This window comes from Falco peregrinus, chromosome 4, assembly GCF_023634155.1.
Source record: "Falco peregrinus isolate bFalPer1 chromosome 4, bFalPer1.pri, whole genome shotgun sequence".
Taxonomy (NCBI): domain Eukaryota; kingdom Metazoa; phylum Chordata; class Aves; order Falconiformes; family Falconidae; genus Falco; species Falco peregrinus.
The window spans coordinates 115,173,135-115,195,133 of NC_073724.1; the positions used below are offsets into that span (position 1 = coordinate 115,173,135).

Consider the following 21,999-nt stretch of genomic DNA (forward strand, 5'->3'; position numbering starts at 1 on the left):
TATGCAGTAGGGAAAAACAGGTGTTATTGAGGAAAAAACAAACAGAGACTCCAGTTACATTAATTTAACATTTGCCAGCAAATCTCAAACGAAGTAGAAACTTAATTTAGGTATGCCCTGCAGCAGCAGCAAAGTCTTCCATGGTCAGTTTTTATCATGTCATTTACTGAACTAGAAGGTTTTTAACCCAAGTAGTCCATGTGAAGTGTAACATAAAAGATTAAAATTACCCAACCTCTCTTTATTAGATATTTTTCGTAGTTGTATTGTTTTCTTCAAATTTCCACAACAGCTCATCATCTTCCATCCTTGACTAGAAGACAAATCAAGATAGCCCCTCGTTTTCAAACATCCAATATAAAGCATCGAGGAGAAGAGTTTCAGTTGGCTGCTGATGACAAGTATTTTGGATTATGGAGGTTATTTTTTCCACTCACCTTGACAAGCTGATTATGAAGAGTTCATTCTAGTTTTATCCACTTAAACTTAAAAAACCGCACAAAACCCAAAACTTGAGATGACCTCACAACTACATACCAGTTTTATTTGAATAATGTATGAACTCTAGTAAAACCCCTTGAAAACATTTATAGAACATTTAACATTTGACTGTTCTTAAATATTTAAACACTAGAGGATTTAACTGTGCCATGAAAGGATTTTGGACACTTCTAAAAAAACTGCAAGAAATTAGAAATACTGAAATAAGAACAAAATGCAGAGGTTGTCTATAAAATCTATTATTAAAAATCTACGTCTACAGATAACTGAACCCTGACACATTCAAATCTGATTCTACACATTCCAACTGACATTTTAAAACAGGTAAATTAACGTAATCATATGGTAAATATCTAAATAATTTCCAGCCTCTTCCATAGGCGGTGTCATTATTTAAATATGGGAAATACGATTAGAAAGTTCCTGAATGTAAATAAGTAATTTTCATTAGAGAATCAAACAATCTGTCTAAAAATACTTAAAGTAGTTTTTTAGCATGACTTCAGGGAGGTGAAACTGACCATTTTTTAAAATCGATTTCTTCCTCAAAGAGATACATTTGGTAACTGCAAATGAAGCCTGTGCCAAAACAGAGAAACCCCAAATTGAGAAACTTAAGTGACCAGGCTAGAAAAATAGTGATGTGAAATTTCAGTCTGAGCCACTAAGTGACATTTAATCTGCTGGAAGAATATTACAGAACCCGAATAAATTGAAAACTGAGTGAATACTTTAATGTTTTCATAATTACCACAAAATACAGGTATTTGCAGTATTTGTTCTAAATTTAGTTTTTTCTTCTGAATAAGCCCATTTGTGCCAGACTACTAGAAGGAGTTTCCTACAGCAAACTTCCCAGTCAAAAGGGTGGACAAGAAAATCTGGACCACACATTTCTCAAAATTAACAATAAAATTTCCTGTTGACAATTCTTATTCTGCATATAATGTCATCTTAAGAGCTAGATACACTGACTCAGGAAACAATTTATGGAAGAGTTAAAGAAATCTGAGAAGACCCACTCTGTTCAGGGCTTTCCATGTTTAAAAGGAAATGTGATTTAATCTTGTTTATATTAGATAAGCAGGATAAAAAATGCAGACAGCAGGTTTAATATCATGTTGAATAACTTGCCTTACAGCCAATGATTTAAATTTTCATTTCCTCAAGTTGCATCTTGCCTTTTTCTTCCAATTCAAAAAAGACTATCATGTTCTCTTACTTAAAACTGCAATTTCTAATTGCAATTCTTAGAAACAACTTTAAATATCAGTAACCCTGTGAACACAGCATTACTGCCTCAGGCATCTCTAACTGTCTAGATTTACTCCTGCAGCAACACTGACTAACCTTTACTTCTTATGTTTGAGAACTGTAAAAACCGATTATGGTAGTTCTGTGAAAAGTAAGAGTAAAAATGGGATCAGCTGGACAACTACTACAATGAAGACTTTTCTAAGGAACATTAGGAGTGTCTACCAAAACTCATCAACAAGCAATGCATCAATAAATGAAACAGTAAAAGTTAAAAATAAGGGAAGGACAACTCAAACCAACACATAAGATTTTTAATTTTTTTTATTTTCCATCTTAATTCCCATATACCAGTAAATGCTCAATTACCATTTTGATCCAACATTCATAATGATTATTCCAAGTTCTTCAGTTACAAATACCACAGAAATTAAAAGTCTCACTAAGCTACTTTTACAGAACTGATTTCCAAAGACATAGCAGAACATCACTTCCCACATAATTTCTTACTTTCAAACTTGTCAAGTAGCCCCTTTAAAAGGCTAACATTAAAATACTGCTAAATTTTGTCTCAACAGATCCAGCTACATATCATAAATACTGTACTTTCAACTACATTCGTCTCATTAATCCAGAAACAGTTACAGGCACATTTATACAAGCATAAACGTACCATGACAGCACGTAAACAAGTTAGAGCAGTTTAGAAACTGAATCTACCAACACCACGATCCTTCCTCTTATCTACTCATCTAATCAGATACATTTCTCCTTGCAAGAAATGACAATTTTAAGCTGTTCCACTCATCCTGCAAGCATCATCACATTACACTTTCAGACAAAAGAAATTGCTGGTATTCTTTTAAGCTCAATTTGAGAAAATAACCTGAACTGCCAGATCATAATGGAGTAACTAAGTTATACATACTTTGGATCACCGAGTTATAAAATAATTCACGTTGGGCAGAACCTCTGGAGGTCATCTACTCTAACCCCTTATCTGAAACAGGTCCATTTAGACCAACTAGGTTTGCTAAGCTCCACTTAAGCTACTGCAGTCTTGAGTAAACTCATAGGTTGTTAGAGACTGGATCCCTCTGAGGAATGAGATCTCAAAGACATCCGATTGTGGAATCTGTATCAGCGACAACTAGTTTTGTTTGGGTTTATGACTCTTTCGCTGCCTTTTTATGTAAGGAAAAGGCTATCAAGCTCACAAATGAACAGACTTGGAGCTAACAGATCTAGCGTACGTGGCTACTGCTACAAGCTAATGCATTCCTTCATTCCTCCAACATTTCTGCTCTTCAAGTTGAATACAAGCCACAGCCTAATTCACCTAGATCTTGATGCAAGTTTAACACATCACTTAAGTTTGTGTTGGTCTACAAAATTAATTAGTAAGAATAGGTTAGGATGGTTACATACATATTTAGCCTAGGAGAATCACCAAGGGGGAAGCAAGAGCAAGCCTTAAATTATATTTTGAGTCCCCCAACTACCCACCCTTTACACTATTTCAAACACCAGCTACTTCATTTTCAAAACCCCTCATAACTTAGGCTTAGCTTACCACATCCCAATCACTACCAAATCACAGAAACCAATAAAGTTTGGAAAGGACCTCAGTTAGCATGTAATTACCCTGCTTCATCCTCAGCATAATTACCCATAGGATATGTTTTCATGACAGCTCACTGACACAAAACAGGATGGTCCCATTCCTGTGTCTACCTGCTAACAGCCGCACACTTCCATCACTTACATTAAGCCAGCACTGGTGTACTTCTCTCCAAACCATTTTGATTTCTCATAAAAAGAAAAAAACCCTAACTTAAGTGGTGGTGGGTGGGATAATGGGGGATGACGCATGGGGAGACAGTCCCACATAGTTTTTCCATTGTTCTACAAGATAAAAAACAGCTCAAGAAGACTGAAACCAGCAAAAGCCACTGCAGAAGAGGAAAGGATGACATGCAAAAGTAACAGGAATAAGAGCAAAAACAGGAGCGGAAAAGTGCTACCACTTTCAGCAACTATGAGCTATTATATTACTCAACTGTCCAACTACAGTCATCCACTGTTCTCCAAAGATGTCTGCCTTGGTCATCAGTGGTTACTCCACACCCCCATAACTCCAAATTTCCTTAGACCTATCTTATATCCCAAAAGTCCAATGTTCTGGTGCAAATTAAAAAAAGAAACTTCCTCTTGTCTTTTACAGGGGAGAGAGAATATCTGCCTTCTGCATAAAAGCCATCAACACAATGGAAAAACACTATTCTTCATTATCTACTTTCTTAATAAAATAAATATTTTTCTTTCAGTGTTTCCTGACTTTCCAGTTGCCTTAGCTGATCTCCTCTGGATTCTCTACAGTTTCACTATTTTTTTTTAAATAATAGTGCCCCAAGCCAGATACTGAAGCTCCCCAGCACCAAATACAATGGAAAAAACTTTGTCTCATGAAATATTTTTCTGTAGGCACACAGATGGACACCTACCTTTCCTGCAGCCTCACATTGGTAATTTATAATGAAAATGAAATGAGCCAGAGCCTATTGTAGTGCCTCTCCACTTTCAGATAACCCTTTTATACTCAACTTTGACACCTTCCTTTACCCATTTAGAACTCTGCACTTTCAAGCATTCAGGGAGTACTACTCCAATTTATCAGCGCAACTTTGTCTCCTAATCTTGGTCTGAAAGAGCAGCTGCAAACATTCCCAGCACAATGCTACTGCCTGTTAATACACAATGTAGTCCAGCAGACTGGTTATTATTAACAAGCATCATCAGAACAAGATACGGACATATTCTCCACTTTAAACATCCTCCAATTTGATGGCAAAGTGATGTAAGCAACCTGTATTGAAGCAGTTCTCCCATGTACTAATTAGTTTGAGAGTAACGCAGAAAAAAGGATATCAAAAAAACATGCTTGGCACTTGCACCCATCAAGATCAGTTGTTGTAGCAGGAAAGAAATCTCTTTGTTAAAATCTTTAAATATCAATCAGTACAAAAGTATCTGAAATATTTATCATCTTTCTACAGATTGATACTCCAGGTCTTCTCCTTTCCCTACAATTGCTTTCTGCCTGCTGTTCTTCAGTCTTCACATTTTCTTAGAGACAGCTACCAAAAATTTAATATATTATTTAAGATAGAATTGAAAATTTCATTTCAGAAGATGTTTACCGCGTCCTGCCAATTTGAATTCATCTAACATAAGTATTCCTTAGCATAGGGTTTTGTGGTTTGGTTGTTTTTTGTTTTTGGGGTTTTCTGGGTTGGTTTTTTTTTTTGGGGGGTGGGGTGGGGGGTGGCAGGAAGCAGCATTCCTTTCTTCTTGTAAAGAATAACTATTAACTATCTGGTCACAATTATCTCTCTTGTGAAGCTTTAAGAAAAAAGGCCTGTTAATGTCTGAGCCATCTCAGTATCATTTTCTACACTTTTAGACAGGCATGGTTTAAAGTTAATTATTATGAAATTAAAGGTCATGAATCTCTGGAATGGACGTGGCATACTGGCAAAAAAATCTTCAGATTAATAACCATCAGCGATTCCACACCTTTCTGCAAAAAAAACTGTTTTGACACAGTGAACTATGTCTTCTACTAGGGATTTTTGCTGGTATGGTGGGGTTTTTTTGTTCCAATCACAGCTTTCTTCATATGCCACTGTAAAGAGTGAATTATAAGATCTTTTCAATACAAAAATACACACTTTTTTATTACAAATCCAACATGCAGAGACAGGTTTTAAGCACACATATGTAGTGATGATATTTATATATGATGAACTCACGCTCAATGAATACAAGCTAAAAAGTCCAAAGAAAAAATAGTCCACAGCTATACTTGGCACAAAATGTGAACAGCAATTCCCAACTAATGTTCATACCAGTGGAGGTTTATGTGAGCTCAGCCTACACGAGATAATCCATGGCTCATTGGAACTGACTTAGCTGAGGATGTGAAAGCCTGACTTTGTACCCTTTCATACTACAAATCGGTAACATTGCTCTCCTTCTGCATACCATGGTAGCAGTTTGAAAAACCTCTCTAAAATTGCCATCTCCCACATGCAACACCATTACTTAACTGAAACATGTACCAAGTTAAACAAATTTAAACGGGGGGGGGGGGGGGGGGGGGGGCACTTAGCAGCAGAAATGATCCAGGTCACAAAGATTAAAAAAATTTTGCCCAACACTGTAGCCAAACACTTCCTGCACACCATGTATACACAAGTTTTTAATTTTCAAAAACTTTGTGAACTCCTCATTGCCTGTATTTCACATGAAGGAGATTGATGTATACAATTAGTTATAAAGGTAACATTTTTCTCCCCCTCTGATTTAAGTAACACTTCTCACAACAGCTTTTCAGATATTGAAGTATTTTTCTTCTACTAAAGCATTATCCTTGCAGAGTTCCAAGTTTGATCAATATTGCATTACTCTTAAAAAAAAGACCTTAAGTACTTCCTCTAAATAAAACAAATCAACTACTGCTTCAGTACCCTAAGGCTGAGAAACATGCAAGACATGCTAAAACTACTGACCACTTTTGCTCTACATTCAATTCCTACAGTTCCTTTTAAAAGCATTTTATCATGAAATCTACTCCAAAACAAGTATTAGCTCCCACACGTACACTTGCATGTTATTCCCACTGAAAAGTACCTGTAAACTTAAAGCCTTGATCCTATCTTTACAAACAAACTTAATAGTGAGCCTATGAATCATATTCTAAAGGTGATTCTTGATTACAAGATGAAAAATGCCTGTATTTGCCAACTAACATGACAATTCTTGCATAATCAATACATTCCATCTGAGTATTTAACCCACTGGACTATTTAAGCTAGGGAGAAGCAAATATTCTTTCTCACTGATCACATGCTAGTGTCAATGCATTCATGAATATAATTACGAAAAGTTATTTGTTTAACATTTCCAGAGCACAACTGAAAACACTTGAGGACACACCCACTTCTTTAGGTTCTGACAAGCTATAAAGCAGGTACGTACCTTAAAGAGTTCTGCGTGACCGGTATTGTTTGAGAATACATTAGAACAGGTGGTCGAGCTGGTTTTAATTTTGAATGACAGCTATTTGATGCAATATTGAAATAAGTATTTAATATATTATAGTGTTAAATTAATATATTAAATATTATAATAAATATTTACGTATCTAATATTTATAGCATGGATAGTCAAACACAGTAGATGGATGGAAGCACAAGGAATTGCATTGGGTGGAACATTTTTATTTTGATGAAGACTACTTTGAAAATTGTATAGCTTTAACACTACTTTGATCTCCTATTGCAAACATGAAGCTATTTCAAGCAAACAGCCTGCACACATGCAAGTTTATCCAATGATTTTACCTTAAGGTGCATAGAGAAGGCACACATGGTTTATAGATAGCTGAGAGAGATCAGTATGTGATGTCAAAGATAGTAACCCTCAGGTCTCTTCATCACCATATACACATTGCATATGTCACCATGCTGTTTTCTATCTTTCTCTCTGACAAGAATAGTGCCCCAGCCATCTGCCTACTGTAATTTTTTGGTTATAGCATGCACTTTGCACTTATAGCCTCCTGTTCCAAAGGAACTTCGTCTGTAAATACTCCATAGCTATTACACCTCCATACAATTAAAAAAAAAATAAAAAGCACTAATGGATGTGTGTTGAAAACAAGACTTGTGAAACACATGTACAACCCACTGTTGTACTGCCAACAGAATGCAACCAGTCCTTGCAGATTGCCCTGCAACACCTCCTAGATTGCAAAGTATCAACAAATGCCCTTACCTGGCAGCTTGCTAGCAGTAACACTATTATAGCCCAGCCTACTGGAACAGAGAAACCATTTTGTCAACAGCAGACACTGCAGAACAAGAAAATCCTCAATGAGCACAACTCTACAGTTGTTTTGCTGCAAGATGACCTATTTTTTTCAATGGGCATTTAACATAACTAGGGTTCACTTCATTATCTAACCCTCCTCAATCCTGCAAAGAACTCCCAATTTCAACTTCTGGGAGTAAGTCCCATAGTTGTTGATGCCACCATTTGTAATACAGCTAAAACGGCCTGTCTTCAGAACTTCCAGTCCCAAAGCTCATCTGATCTATATGGGATTTATATCAAACATGTTAAAGTATACCCAAAAGCGGCCAAAGTACCATTGCTGCCCTCCAACGTCTGTGACTTCCCTAATCCTACATTACAGACAACCAGAGAAAACACACCTGACTTCATGCACAGCACATTTTGTCAGTAAACCCCTCTAGTGTATAAATATATGTATCTTCTAAAGATACAAAGTATTCACACAAGTGTAATTTAGCTGTTTCTTTGATATTTAACTTCCATATCACTTCTTTCTGAAAGATGCATCAGAGAGTAATTTTGTAGTAGTTGTGTGCCATCACTACACAGCATAGTGAAACCAAATCCACCATCAAGCATTAACGCCAGCCTGACTTCCTGCCACCACATCTCACTGAACAGATTTTCAAGCCAAAAAAATCTCCTGATCTTTGTTATTTTAGAACTAAGGCAGTGCTGCATCTTTAATTAGACAGTTTAATAGACAAAACCAAGGATAAGAAATAACCAAAGCATCTGATCTGAGCTTTGGCTACTTCAATACTTGTCTCAGTTCACTAGCTCAAAAGTCTTACTCACTCTAGCAAAGTTGGTTTGGAATATCTGTTATTCTCTCCCAATTTCAATTAAGAAACTGAAAATCAGATTTCCTTCTAAACAGAATCTATTTCAGAGCAAGAATAGCACATTTTTCCTGAATGCCTTTGGGAGCTGTCAGGAAGCACGTATTTGAGTTAAAGGAGTTATGCCTCTGTATTCATCTACCTCCATCAGTGCTGAAACTGCAGATGAAGATGTGTATATCCACCTTTGTGCTGCAAAATATTCTGGTCAGACAATGACCTTCTCTCCAATAAAGGTTTTCCAGTTTCTGGAAAGCACTCATGCCAAAACACATCATCTACTATGCAGCCTCCCAGACTATGCAATGCCTGCAGCACACTAAGTATACTGGTGTCCTCAGCAAACAGAATTATATAGGACAATAAATTCAATGTAATTGCAAAAATATTTAAATGCATGGTAGGACACATTTCTTGGCAGATACCATCCTCTACAGCTTTACCTGAAGGACTGTCCAGTTAATTTCTGGCAAGGCAACATACCATTTTGTGGAAATATGCCTTCTTTTGTCAAGAGTTCATGCTCGTTTGTTGTACAAAATAAGCTGTACTGTCAAGACATTCTGATGGTGCAACAGTATCTATTATAGGTCCTTATGGCCCTGCAGTATATTGCTTAAAACCCAGTATTCCACATTTCACTACTTTTCATATACTTACACAGAGCAGCAAAATTGGGAGTTTAACCTGATAAAGGGAAAAAAATCTAGGAAACTTCTGCACCCAACAACAAAGAAGTTTATATCCTAAAATGGTATGATTATTAAATCATGCCCTTCCAACATCACAAAGATGTAAAAATGACTAAGTAATTTGCGTTCATTTTCATGTAGGAAATATCAAAAGCCCCGTACATAAACTTATTGCAAGCAGTGCCTTTTCTGGCACATAAGAAACAGAATTAAGTCCAAATTATTCAGATTTTAATCAGTACTATTTATTACAAGACAGTGCTATATGCTTTTCCTTATAAACAACACAATGCTCACCTACTGTAGCAAAACTTTGCTGACAGTAAGAATATGGGCTGAAGTATACTATGAATAAACTTGACATACACCATGGTACAACCCAGCTATGGAATATTTCCTATTTTGTGTGGAAAATCTCTGTATCTTACTTTTCTGTTGATCTCTCAGGAAATAGCTTCAACAGAACCCTGTCAGATGATTGCTTACTGTTTTAGCTGACTAAACAAAGCTTAAAAGGTCTTAATAAAAACTGTAGCTCTGATTTAAGAGCTTATAAACCATGACGTTAGTAGTCATCCACCAAAAACAGAAAAAGATGGGGAAAAATGGGGAAAGTAAGGCAAAGTCAAGAAAATGACGCTAATAAGCAACAAAACCCACAGATTTCATGAGGGAGTTTTGCTGAGGAATACTACTCTCTTTCTGTTTTTTCTATAAAAGCAGCTGGTCAACCCCAAACTAGTAACCCTCAAAATTTTACCATAAGACTTCCCTCTCTGGTGACAATGCAGGGGTAGTAAAGACACTTGCCCAAAGCTTGCTGCAAAGTTTTCCTTACCAAATCTCAGTTAATAGACCAAGGACAAAAGCAATTTAAATTATTTGCCTATGAAATCATACAATCTGTTTTCTTAAAGAAAAAAAACCCACAACAGCTCCTGACAAATTATCTGAATGTGCAAAGCAGCAAATCCTCAAACTTCAAATATTTATCATTCAACGAAAATCAAACACCAACCTTCTACATAGTGACTGGCAGAAAATCACACAAGAGCACGGGTTTACACAGTTGGGTACTTGGGCTAGTATCTCAGAGATCAAACAGGCTACGTTTTGTACTCCCTGTTATACAAAACAGTTTGAATAACAGTTTTGCAGAACATGTCTGAGATTTATCTTTCTCTGTGCTGAAAAACTGAAAGAAAAATAGCTTTGTAAAAAAGCATGAGGACCGATATGATAGTACAAAGTCTGAAATTAATTCTAGACATAACATTGTGTTGCTTTCCTTCTATTCCTTGCTCCTTCACTTAAGTCTCACGAGTGATTTCTTTATATTCAAGGCCATATACACATCTGCAATCTCTATATGACTTCTGTCTCCTCCCTAGGTGGGACTAATCTTCATTCTTCCCAGCAGTAATAGGAGAAAAAAGCATTAAAAACACATGAAGCTGCTCTTTCCATGCTAACATTCTAGGTGATGTGCAAAATTCTAGTAATTTTGGTTGAAGTAGTGTCACTACGATCTAAATTACCACTTTTTTCAAGCAGCTAAAGTTCAAGATACTTTCATCTAAAGTAAGTCTTGCAGCCACTGTAATGCAAGCTCCATCAACTCCATACCATCTATTTCACATTTTGCACTTTAAAGTAGGTGAACTCATTAAAGGAGATTTGTCACTGATAGCCACTTTCATACCTTTTCTTTTGTCCAATACAGGACCAGATTTTGACATGAACTGTTAGCAAACAAACTAGATAAAACAGAGCACCTGAGCTCAAAGAAACAAAATGAAATTTAGAACCATCACTTCTCTCCCCATCAAAAACAGAGGCATCATCACAAAACTGTTTCAACTGACACTCACGTACTTGTAAGCATGCAGCTCTCCCATGAAGGGAGGCAGTCAAGTAAAGGAACAGCTAAAATCCTCCATGCTATTAATAGACATGTTGGAAATGCTTGCCTAATTTAGTTTTCCTTCTTCAATTTATACTTAACAACTCCCATGAAATATTCAGCTCCCTGAACCAACAAAACTCATCCTGGCTTAGCCGAAGTACAGCTTCAACGTACGTTTGAATAGCACTCTTTTACAGGGGCACAACAGCTTCAGCTGGTTGGATCAAAACCATCCTTTACAGCCCATGTCAAAGCTGCTCAAAGTTTTAAATATACTGTTATACAGGTCAGGGTGGAGCAGGAATGGTCATCCTTGAACATGGAGAATGAAAATGAAGTTGTATTTTCCCAGCACCATACATGAAGCTTTACTCATTTTCAGTACATAAAGCAAAGGACCTTACAAAGGGGAACCCACCCTCTTAGAGCAATGCTCTTATATCTTGGTTTCATAAATCAAGATCAGCTCTTTCCCTCATCCTCCAGTTTTAGAGGTCGTTCCCAAGCACTTTATCAGTGACCATGTGGTTATCAAGTTTCACAAAGTTTCAGAGCAAACATGGAGCTTCAAACACTTAAGTTTGAAACTGGACCAGTAACGGAAGCTGTACACAGAAATAACTCCTCCATATCCCACAGCTTTCAGATGGGAATTTCTCTATTTACCATGCACAAAGACATATCCCTATCACAAACAGCCTCTAAGATAAACTAAAGCCAAGAGCAGAAGTAAATAACATCTGCTTTTCAGTCCTCGGTAAAAGGAAAGATTACTTCAGCCAGATTCTATTTTTTAAATGAAATTGTTTCATAACGGAAAGCCTTAACAATTCAAAATACAGTTTTCCATTTGCTTCAAAGTAAGATTTGTTCACTGGTTAAAACCTCAGAGAGCTAAAAAGAATATGGAGCTATAGTAAAACAAGGTGTTATAACATCTTGTGTCAGCCCTACCATATACTAAGAGGCTGACCACATTCCTGTGTACAAAGGGTCCTCATTAACAGTTTAAAATAAGGATGGAAGTATCTCCTCCAGTGCACTGTATATTACATACAGATAATCAAATCTGAAGAAAGTCTCCTCATAAAATAATTTTATGTAAAAAAAAAAGCAAGAAACAACAACACAGAAAATCAGCCCCTAGAAATTATAAAAGCTTCAAATTCCTAACAATGCAAATCCAAATATCAGAGGTTGAACTAACTGTGCTGCTCCCTGGTATCTGAGAACTAACACAAAAGCTTCTCTGGATTTCCATCCACTTACACACCAAATTCAGCACCAAAACAAACTTCATGTAAACCATATCTTTAATGCAAAGTAATCTGCTAGAAAATTTACTCTGTTTTTGTCAGTTAATGACATTTGATAGGCTTAACAATCCTACTGAACAGATCTGGAAGAAAGTTTGAGCTAATTCCCTTTAACTATCAAGAACATAAAAGCCTGTATCTAGAACATCATTTCCCCGCAAAGCCCAACATAGTGGGCTAGTCCGTGTCTTTCAAACCTTTTACAGCTAGTTGTGCACCTGGAGCTTTTCCATTCAAAAGCTAATCAAATGCAGCAACTTACTATGCATTTCATAGCCTTATTATAAGTTACTACAGCCCAGGAATGCAAAAGTGTTCATAATTGGTTTCCATTGATTTTTCTCTCTTTCCTATGATTAAAATCCCTTTCACATATATTTTTGATAGTCTACATTTTATCCTGTAGTGCTGTACTGTGACACTCATGACTGAAATGCAGGCACTTCAGGGAGAAGTAACTCCTATTGAATGTAAGACAGGTTATTAATGTATTATTGAAAATCTTATTAAAAGGATAATAAATCCAAATTCAGTATTTTGAATTAAAAAAGACAGTTAGAGCATGTCTGTATCAATGAAAGCAAAGTGATGTGGACTGTCAGCCTGAGAACTAATTCAAATTTAAAAATCTAAGGAGTCTAGTATATTTCTAAATAGTAAACAACTCTGCTTGTCAAGAGGATATTGTTCAGAAAGGTTATTTTTCCCTTTTAACTACAACTGATTTGAACAGTACTAGTTAGACAGTGATGAATAAAAAGTAATTGCAAGTAAAACACCTTAATTTCACCCCTAAAACTTAAAAACTGACATAATTTCTTATGTAAATATTAAGGTTAAATACCCCTTGTAAGACAGATGAAAAGGATGAAGGTATTTCATGAGCAAGCAAGACTCAATGAAGCTAGCTTTACAGCCATACAGAAATGAAGAACTGCTTTGCAAACTACAGCTATATGTAGCTGCTATACTTCAGTAAATATTCCTAACAGACTGATTTCTAAAGTGACAGTTATTTTTAATCTCTTCATAACATTATACTTACTGAATTACAAACACCAGCTTCTGGCAAATAGAAAACCAGACAGAATTAAATCCAATCAAATTACACCACCATTCTCAGTATGGGGTCTTAACCATCACAACAGTTTAAACAACTTTTAACATTTCACAGAAAAAATAGTCAGATCATGAATACACAGAATTGCAGATCAGAAAAATTCATCAAGCTTGAAACAGGTTGCAACGATGGCTGCAACTATTATGGCAATACCGGGTGGGAGGGAGAGAAAGGGGATAAATCAAATTCAAATGTGACCCAATTTCCAATTCAATATTGACCCATTTGTCAGCAAGAGCAGAGATACCAGCTAAATAATCCAAGTATAACTGAAAACAAATGTAGGTGAAATGCTGATGAGATCCCTGAACGTATGGGAAGAACAGGAGAAAACAGGGACACAACACTACATAAGAAAAGTAAACCCAAAACAAAAAGTACACACTTTAACAGCAAGAGACAGGTACAGAAACATTACCATATCGCATTACAGCTCATTATCCACCCCAGAAGAATTCAAACATCGCCAACAGCAAAGCAAGTTATAAGCAGTCCTTCAGAATGCCAAGGAACATGAAGACACCTGCTTCCACCTTTTGATAGCCAAGACATTCAACCTTCTGATTTGGCAGATAAAGCAACAAAAATCACAGACAACCAGAGCTGCTCTGAATGGATTTACTGCCAGATTAAAGGCAAGAAAAATATTTTTTAAAAAATATTTACAACACGTTTATTTCTGTTTGTAACCCGTGTTTAGTTTAAAACTTTGTATGTTATCCACTCAGGGTCTGGAAATCCAGTTTACTATTGTAATTTTAGAAACTTGCGCCACATAGCTGAATACTAGTGAGTTGTTTCTGGTTTGGTTTTTTGAACAAAAGTAACTGAGGAACAATACTAATTTCATTACAACCTTTTTCAACTGGATAAAATAAAAAAATAATTTTATACACTAAGTATTTGACTATGAAACAGTTTTTAAGGATCAATAATTTGTGCTTTAAACTGTATTAAATGAAAACCAAAGGTTACAAACAACAGAGATACTTTGTAGATGTCATAACAGACAGTTGGCAACTGGAATAGCTGAGCTACATGCTACTGCAAGTACCATATTTAGAGTAAATATGTGAAATACCAGAGCAGTTTCAACTCGTGCAAACTTACCACTTCCTACATAAGCAAAAGAATTACTGCTGCTAGAATGGCACCACTGCGAGAGCATACGGATGTTATGACTGAAGGACTGCTTGCTTGGGAGGAAGCAATGAAGAACACAGTGAATATTTCAAAAGTGTCTTTTCAGGAGAAAGGGAAAAAGAAGGGGTTGACATGCAGAGCTCTTCCTCAGTAAATTACTAGGTCTGAAGGAAATTATACGAGAGCTCTGAATGAGTATAAAACCCACCTTTGTATTTTTTTTTTTATAGACCATGTATATGCCATAACATGAATTAAAATAAAACCACTAGACTTCCCTTTATGCCACCACTGTTCCCTCCAGTAAATTTTCTTATGATTCATGCTAGGAATTGACAATCCCAAGTTAAATTTTGTGTAACCTTGTTATTTTACACCCTCTGTTTTGAGGTAAAACTTATAAAAGCCCGATTTACTCATGTTTAATACTACAAATGATCCAGATAAGTATTACTTTAATAAAGCTCCTTTTAGCAAAATAGCACAGGAGATGTTTAGTCACAATTGGAAAAACCAGCATATTTGTTAAGTCTTTATGAAATGCTTAACTTCATTAAGTTATTTTCACACACTTAAATACAGCTTAGTTCCCTAATTTCTCAAATCTCAATACCCAATTTGTCACATATTACTCGTAACTTGGATTTGCCATGGTTAGTCTACCACAAGTTAGCACTGAATTTACTAACATTACCTTGAGGTTTAGAAACTACCAGCTAATTGATAAAGCTGTGATGTAAAGCTGGGAGTGAAATACAAAGTCTAACAACAGCATTTCTACTTCCTTTGAGCTTAGAAGGATACACAGTAAATAAAAGTTATATCCTGCCTGCTCACAATCACATTTCACAATGGAAAACACTGCTACGAGAGGAAAAATAAATCCAAACCAACAATTTTATATCGAACATCAGCTTCTTTCCTTCTCACTTGGTTCCACTTAACAAGTTATTTCTTATTTACTTCTAATCCAGTGAAGACAATCAGTAATAAAAATCTCTCCCCTACCTAAGTCTTTTCAGGGTAACAATCTGCTCCAAATTACAACTAGTTCCAGCGTTAAGACTTCAACCAGCAGGAAATCTAAACAGTTAAAAGTCATACACTGATGGACCAAAAAAACAGTTCTTTTGACACAAAGCAAAGTTTTCATTGCTACAGCAGAAGAGCCTGCTAAGATACTCAGAAGAACACATACTTGAGATTATTGCTTTAAACTGGTATTATAAACTGTTTGGAAATGTTTAGTAACTGTCCCACTACAAGACTCCGAGATTATAGAAACAAGTAATTTACAATACTTACCTGATTTCTTCTAACATGCTTGAGGAACAGCTTCTGCACGGTTTACAGAAAACAAAAGTGCACATATCCAACCAGTAGCAGAGCAGTGGGCTATTTTTAAAGAAGCAACTGATGTTTGAGAATTAAGGAGTGAAAAGATTTTGAAGATATTGAGACACTTAAATTTAAGAAGGCCATTAAAAAAATTAAGCTCTCAAACACAAAAGTGTCTCTGCTTTAGAAAACATGTTGCATTTTCCATGGAGGGCAAGATGTCAGTAACGTTTTGTAAGCGAACTCTCCCAGCATTCCATCAGCAGCAGCAGTTTACTGATCATGTACTTTATATAAGGCAACATACACAAAGCAAAAAAGGGAAGCTTTAAATTCCATGTTGGATAAGTCATCTCTTCTGTATTATGAGGCAAACTAGTATTACTTTGTGAGCCAAGTCACTAGGAACAGCTTAAAACTTTCACCATCTACAGATCAAAAACTGATTGTAGGATTAGGAACTAAAGACTGAAATAGATCATTATGTCACAGGCTGAACTGCAAAAGAACATCTCTTACAAGCATCACCTTTAGAAGATGAGATGAACACACCATTAAAACAGTTTTCAAAAAAATGTCACAACAAGAGCTATAGCCCAAAGTTACATGACACCTGAATAACCACAGCTGATGGGAAACAAAGGCAGTATGAAGATTCAACGAAGCTGACTGCAGGTGTCCTACAGCTTCTCCTCCTTAGCTCCTGCCTCTTACTTCATCCGAAGCAGAATACTGCTTCAGGCTAAGTAAAATAAAACAACAGCTGCAGAACTAAATGGCTATTCTTTCTGCAAATGAGCAGCTGTGGTAGAAAATTGTCCCTCTGGCAGTCTAGAGGAGTATGATAGTTCTTGTACTCTGCTGAAAGGCACAAACAAGTATTCCAAAAGAATTCTAGTAAAAAGTTAGGAAAAGTTGGCTAAGGAAGAAACGATACACGAATCATGGAAAAGTTCAAAAATGAATACTTCAAAAGAAAGTAGTAATAATGCAATTATCTGTATTTGAAACAATTACAGTTACACTGAACAGTTCTAGGCAAAAATAACAATGGATTGCCTCCAGAAATGTAATAAACTATAAAATGGGAAGCAAAGCCACGAGAAACTTCAGGTAATCCTGCCAAAACCAGAAAGAAAATATGAATTTGGTGAAGTACTACAATACCATAAAAGGAATGTGGATAATCTAATTCTACTGGAGAACAGAGTAGGATCCACAGACACCAGAAGTTAAGTCATCACATCACTGAAATAACGCAGTTAGATGAGCACTGAGAATGCTGGTTTTCCCAGCTTTACTACAAATCTTTTGAGAGATACAGGGAAAAACAATTGATGCCTGTCCCTCAGTTCTACAAGATACCCTCTGCCTACTAACTCATCTGGAAACAGAAGATGTCTCCAGCACAGACATAAAGCAAGTCTTTAGCTGGACTTTTATTGTACTAGTAGTAGCCTCTAGACAAAACCGAAACAGCCACACTAGGGACTTGGGGGAAAAAAAGTTCCCAACAAGCTCAGTTAAGTTTATTTTCACTTGCAGAGCTTCTCACCAATGTCTACGCAACACAGGGCCAGGCTCTGGTTTACAGTCTTTCTTAAAAATGCAGATTTTTCTTCACAATAAGAAGTCAAGGAAGTACACTCTGGCATAACCATAGAGAGATTTCCTGTTAAGGATGGATAATTACAGCATTGCAACTTCCTTCCAAGCCATCCATCCACATTCTCCTTTAAAGAGCACTACTCCATTAGCTACAAGCAGACAGGGTTACCATGCCATACCCATTCAAGAACCCAACCCTAAATATGCTTCACATCAAAGCTGTTTAAACTACACTCCACAACATGGACACATACACAAAGATTTTTATGCTAGTGCAATATCACTGCTACAGTGGTTTCACTCAACTGACCTAGTGAAACCTCCTACTTGGCATTAAGTATGTATCTTCCAGTCTTCCAAATATTAATTGTTCACCACATACACATGCAAACACATGTGCATAGCACCTATTAGGATCATGTAAAAAAAAAAGTGAAACTTGGCAACAAGTTTTCCGGCACCATTTACATGCAAGCAACCTAAAGCATTTGTTCTTTGCATCACTATACAGCACTGAAGACAGCAACAAAAAGCTGAACAGGAAAGAAAGGGTTGTTTAAATCTCAGTGTAAAAGTTAAACACACAAACCCGTTTTGAGCTATCACTGCTCAGAGGTGTGAAAACTAGAACAAAGTCCTAGTGACACTAGGTTTTCTGTAAAAGAAATTTCATGAACTATGCTTTAAGGGTTTCAAGATTGTTAAACCTGATTACCATAAAACTAGTAATTCATCATTACAAAAGCAGCACCTAGATTACAAAACAGAGAACCTTTAACCCAGCTGGAAGACTGGACCTTCAAAACGAGAAGGAAAAAAAAAAAAACACCAACATATCCTGAGCACAAATCTATGGCCATAAGATGATTGCTGCTTACCCATCATAAGCCATGTCCACTTGTAAATGAGAATTCTCTCTCTCTTCCCCAAACCAAACAAGCACCTAAGCTTTGTAATGGGAGAGAAAGCATTCTTTGGAGCAGATTATATTTTTACCATCATGGGCTAAGAATGCCCTTTCATATTCTTTGATTATTAAGGTAATGGTCACTGAGGGAAATACAGAGGGGACACACACCTAAGCTGGGGAGCACTTCAGTTTTGGAACTCTATAAACAGTCAAGAGCAAGACAAATAAGGATAGGAATAATCGTGCTCAGGTACCTATGCTGGATTTCCCCCCATTGGTACAAGTGAACATGAGGCTGAGCTACTTAAATGTGTTCATGATGACTTAAGCTTAATAAAGAATTTCAGAAACAGGACAGTCAGAAATACTGCAATCTGTACAACCAATACAATTACCACATTAACAAAGAATGTATGTCATGTCACAGAAAACGTACAAAACTTGAGACTTCATTACAGGACAGTATTAGAAAACTCAGCTCATCAACTCATCCAACAACCTTTAACGATGTAAGCATTAATTGTAATTATCACAATAAGCACTAATTAGAAAAGTATTTAAGGAGCATGCCACCTATGACAACTGGTATATTGATTGTCATTCACAGTGAGATGTCAATCGATATAACTAGTGAAACTGTTGTAAAAGGAAGATATGTGCAAATAATTCAGAGGTGGGGCTTGAGTCACAGCTTGTGCAAAAAGCATTCATTTTTAAACATACAACCATAAATGTTACAAACAAAGAAAATTCTGAAAATAAGGAACTATGTGTCATTTCCTGATGCAAGGCACAGAGACTTCTAACTAACTATTAAGGGCAGCATAAAAAACTTATTTACCCATGATCTATTTTAACCATTTAAAAAAAGTGACTAGTAGTAAAGCTAATAAAAAAAAAGTTGGCTTTGCTCCGATAAAAGGATTCTCTGAGAATGAGGCAGGAACTGGAACTTCTGACAGTCTAGAGTAGACAAGGCAAATACAGAAACGGTCTTATCATCCAGCAACTACTAGCTAGCTTTCTAAGGAAGTTCAAGCACCCTTCTACAGCAGCATCCTATAGGTCTCAATCAGGATGTCCCCTAGCAACTGTGTTCAGAACACCACCCTTTTAAAAAAGCTTGTACCATGAAATAATTCAGCTGCTAAATAGCTTATTATTGAAACTGTACTTTTAGGACTATTCCAGGCTAAACCTGACAAAGTTTTCTCCAGAAAGCCTCCCTTCCATTGTGTGAAATCCAGTAACACCACAACTTCATAAATAAGCGACTTGACAAGGTGTCTTCTTTACCGGAGGACCAAGTTACTTAAAGCCTAAAGATTTCCTCAGCCTTCTGACACCTGGGCTGACCAGAAATAACAAAGCCACTCAGTTACTACTCAGTCTTCAGGCAAGAGAAGAAATGGAAGAGGGGATACCAGAAAAAAAACCTGAGGCAGCTGTTCTGGCACTACCCTAAAAAACTGATCAAATCCCACTCAGGTACTCACAGAATTTCTTAAACCTTTAAGTCAGACCCCCATTTTGGTGGAAAGAAAAAATAACTACAGTCCAATTAATCCTAGTAGTATCATCTGGCCTTCTCCTTTGGATACAGAGCAACTTAGATGGCACAAATTCAAGACACACGAAGACCCAACCTTCTCCTCACAGATGTGGGTGGGAATAAAGGAGAAGACATGCACAGAGAAGGCACAGCCGCACATCTCTCACCAGTATCTTTTGTTACATATTGGGAGAAGTGAAGGCAGGGGGAGGGGGGCAGGGAGAGGAGAGAAGGGTCCTCAAAGGCCTAGAATAAATAAGTGCAAAATAATCAGGTATTCAAGCCAAGAACATCTTCAGTCCTGTGACCTTACAGCTTAGTGGGAGACACACTAATATGAACTTTGGTGCTCATTGTTCTCTTCATAATCACCTGGATGGATCACAGTTGATGAAAAACCCTTTTAAGCCTTCCCACCTTGGATCTATTTTCAATAGAAGCTGAAAAATGACCAGTCCCTGTATGGGATGTTAAGCTTCGGTACTGAAGGTCTAAAGAATTCCTTAGGCCCATCTTCCCAAGTGAAAGAGACAGACTAGAAAGGTCTAAGAAGAACACCTTTACTAAGGCAGATTAGCCTCTCAAAAGCTCATTTCCCATATTCTACATGGAAGAGTTACAAGAACGATAGAGAAGTAATAATATATTTTTTTCCTAATAGACTATCTGGAAAAGAATTAAGGTAACTGGTCAGCTATTCCTTCTTCAAAGTCCTGCACCTCCTCTACAGAATGGGGGAGTGCTGCCCTAGCAAAATACAAATTAGATCAATTAGTGAGGAAATTAGAGCCCACTCCTCCGTTTAGCCTCCGCGGTTCTCTCTCTCCAAGGCAGGGGTACGGGGCAAGCAGGTCTCATTGTCCAGGGTCCTGTGCATAGCGAAGAGCTAATAAGGCCCCTCTGGAGAGCAGATACACTGAACAGCCTCTCCCAAGCTCTCCACCGCCACGTCCCCGATCCTACACCCCCCACCCCCACCCCCCCATGAGAATGCCCTACGCTGAAACGCACGGAGCTCCTCCGCCTGACCAGGCTTCACGTCCCCACGAGGCCGGTGGGCACGGAGGCAGCCCCATCGCGGGCGCTCCGCTCCACAGACCCCAGGGCAGGCCGGGCAACCCCTCTCCTCCGCGGAGCCCGACGGAAGGCGCGGAGAAAGCCCTTCGGCCGCCATCCCCCCCCCCGGTACTCACAGTCCAGGTGTTTCTTCTTGGGCCCCATGACCTCGTGGGTCGTGGCCTTGCAGACGGTTTTCGAGACCGCCGAGCCGGTCACGCTGTGCTGCGCCGCCGTGATGCGGTCGGTGAGGCTTTGGCCGGACATGGCGGGTGGCTGGCGGCGCTGGAACCGACAGCGGCTCCGCTCCCTCCTCAGGGGCCGCGACGGGAGGACTAGCCGGGGGATGGAGCTGCACGGACTCCTCACCCCGCCGTGCCGCAGGCGGCCCCCGCTCCGCCCTCAGGGACGGACCTGTCACCCGAGCAGGGACCCCTCCTCCTCCCGCCCCCCTCCCCCAGCCGCCGTCCCCTCCCCCTGCGCGCCTTCCGCTCGGCCGGGGACAGGGGACACACACTGGGCGCCGCAGGAAAATGGCGGCGGCGACGCTCCTCCTCGGATCTTTCCGGGCCGCCCGCATCACGTGATGCCCCGGCGCCCCGCCCACGTGACACGCACCGCCCCCTCCTCGCCAGCGCGCCCCGCGCGAAGCTCCTCAGTGCAACAAGCCGGGAGGGGGGAGGGAGGACGGAGGACGGGGGAGTCACGTGGCGCCGCGCGCGCGCCCCCGCCGGGTGTGGCGGGCTTTGGGGGGGCGTTACGAGGCGACTGTGGGGGCCCGCTGCCCTCAGCCCTCTCCCGCGGCTCCCTGCGCTGAGGGGAGGGCGCTGAGGGGAGGCGGG

At 38.5% G+C, this 21,999-nt stretch overlaps 1 protein-coding gene across 11 annotated transcripts in view; it reads right to left on the reverse strand.

Moving 5' to 3' along the window:
- PICALM (phosphatidylinositol binding clathrin assembly protein) overlaps positions 1-21,613 on the reverse strand; it is a 71,217-nt gene extending 49,604 nt beyond the window's left edge. For 3 of the 11 annotated variants that reach the window (XM_055801778.1, XM_055801776.1, XM_055801775.1), the window contains exon 1: positions 21,295-21,612. In XM_055801778.1, the coding sequence (XP_055657753.1) occupies positions 21,295-21,424 (130 nt within the window). In that variant the 5' untranslated portion in view covers positions 21,425-21,612. Of the gene's footprint in view, positions 1-21,294 lie in introns of all 11 variants that reach the window. The other 8 variants (XM_055801781.1, XM_055801780.1, XM_055801777.1 and 5 more) reach the window with 4 other exon arrangements.
- Between the last annotated feature and the right edge of the window lie 386 nt (positions 21,614-21,999).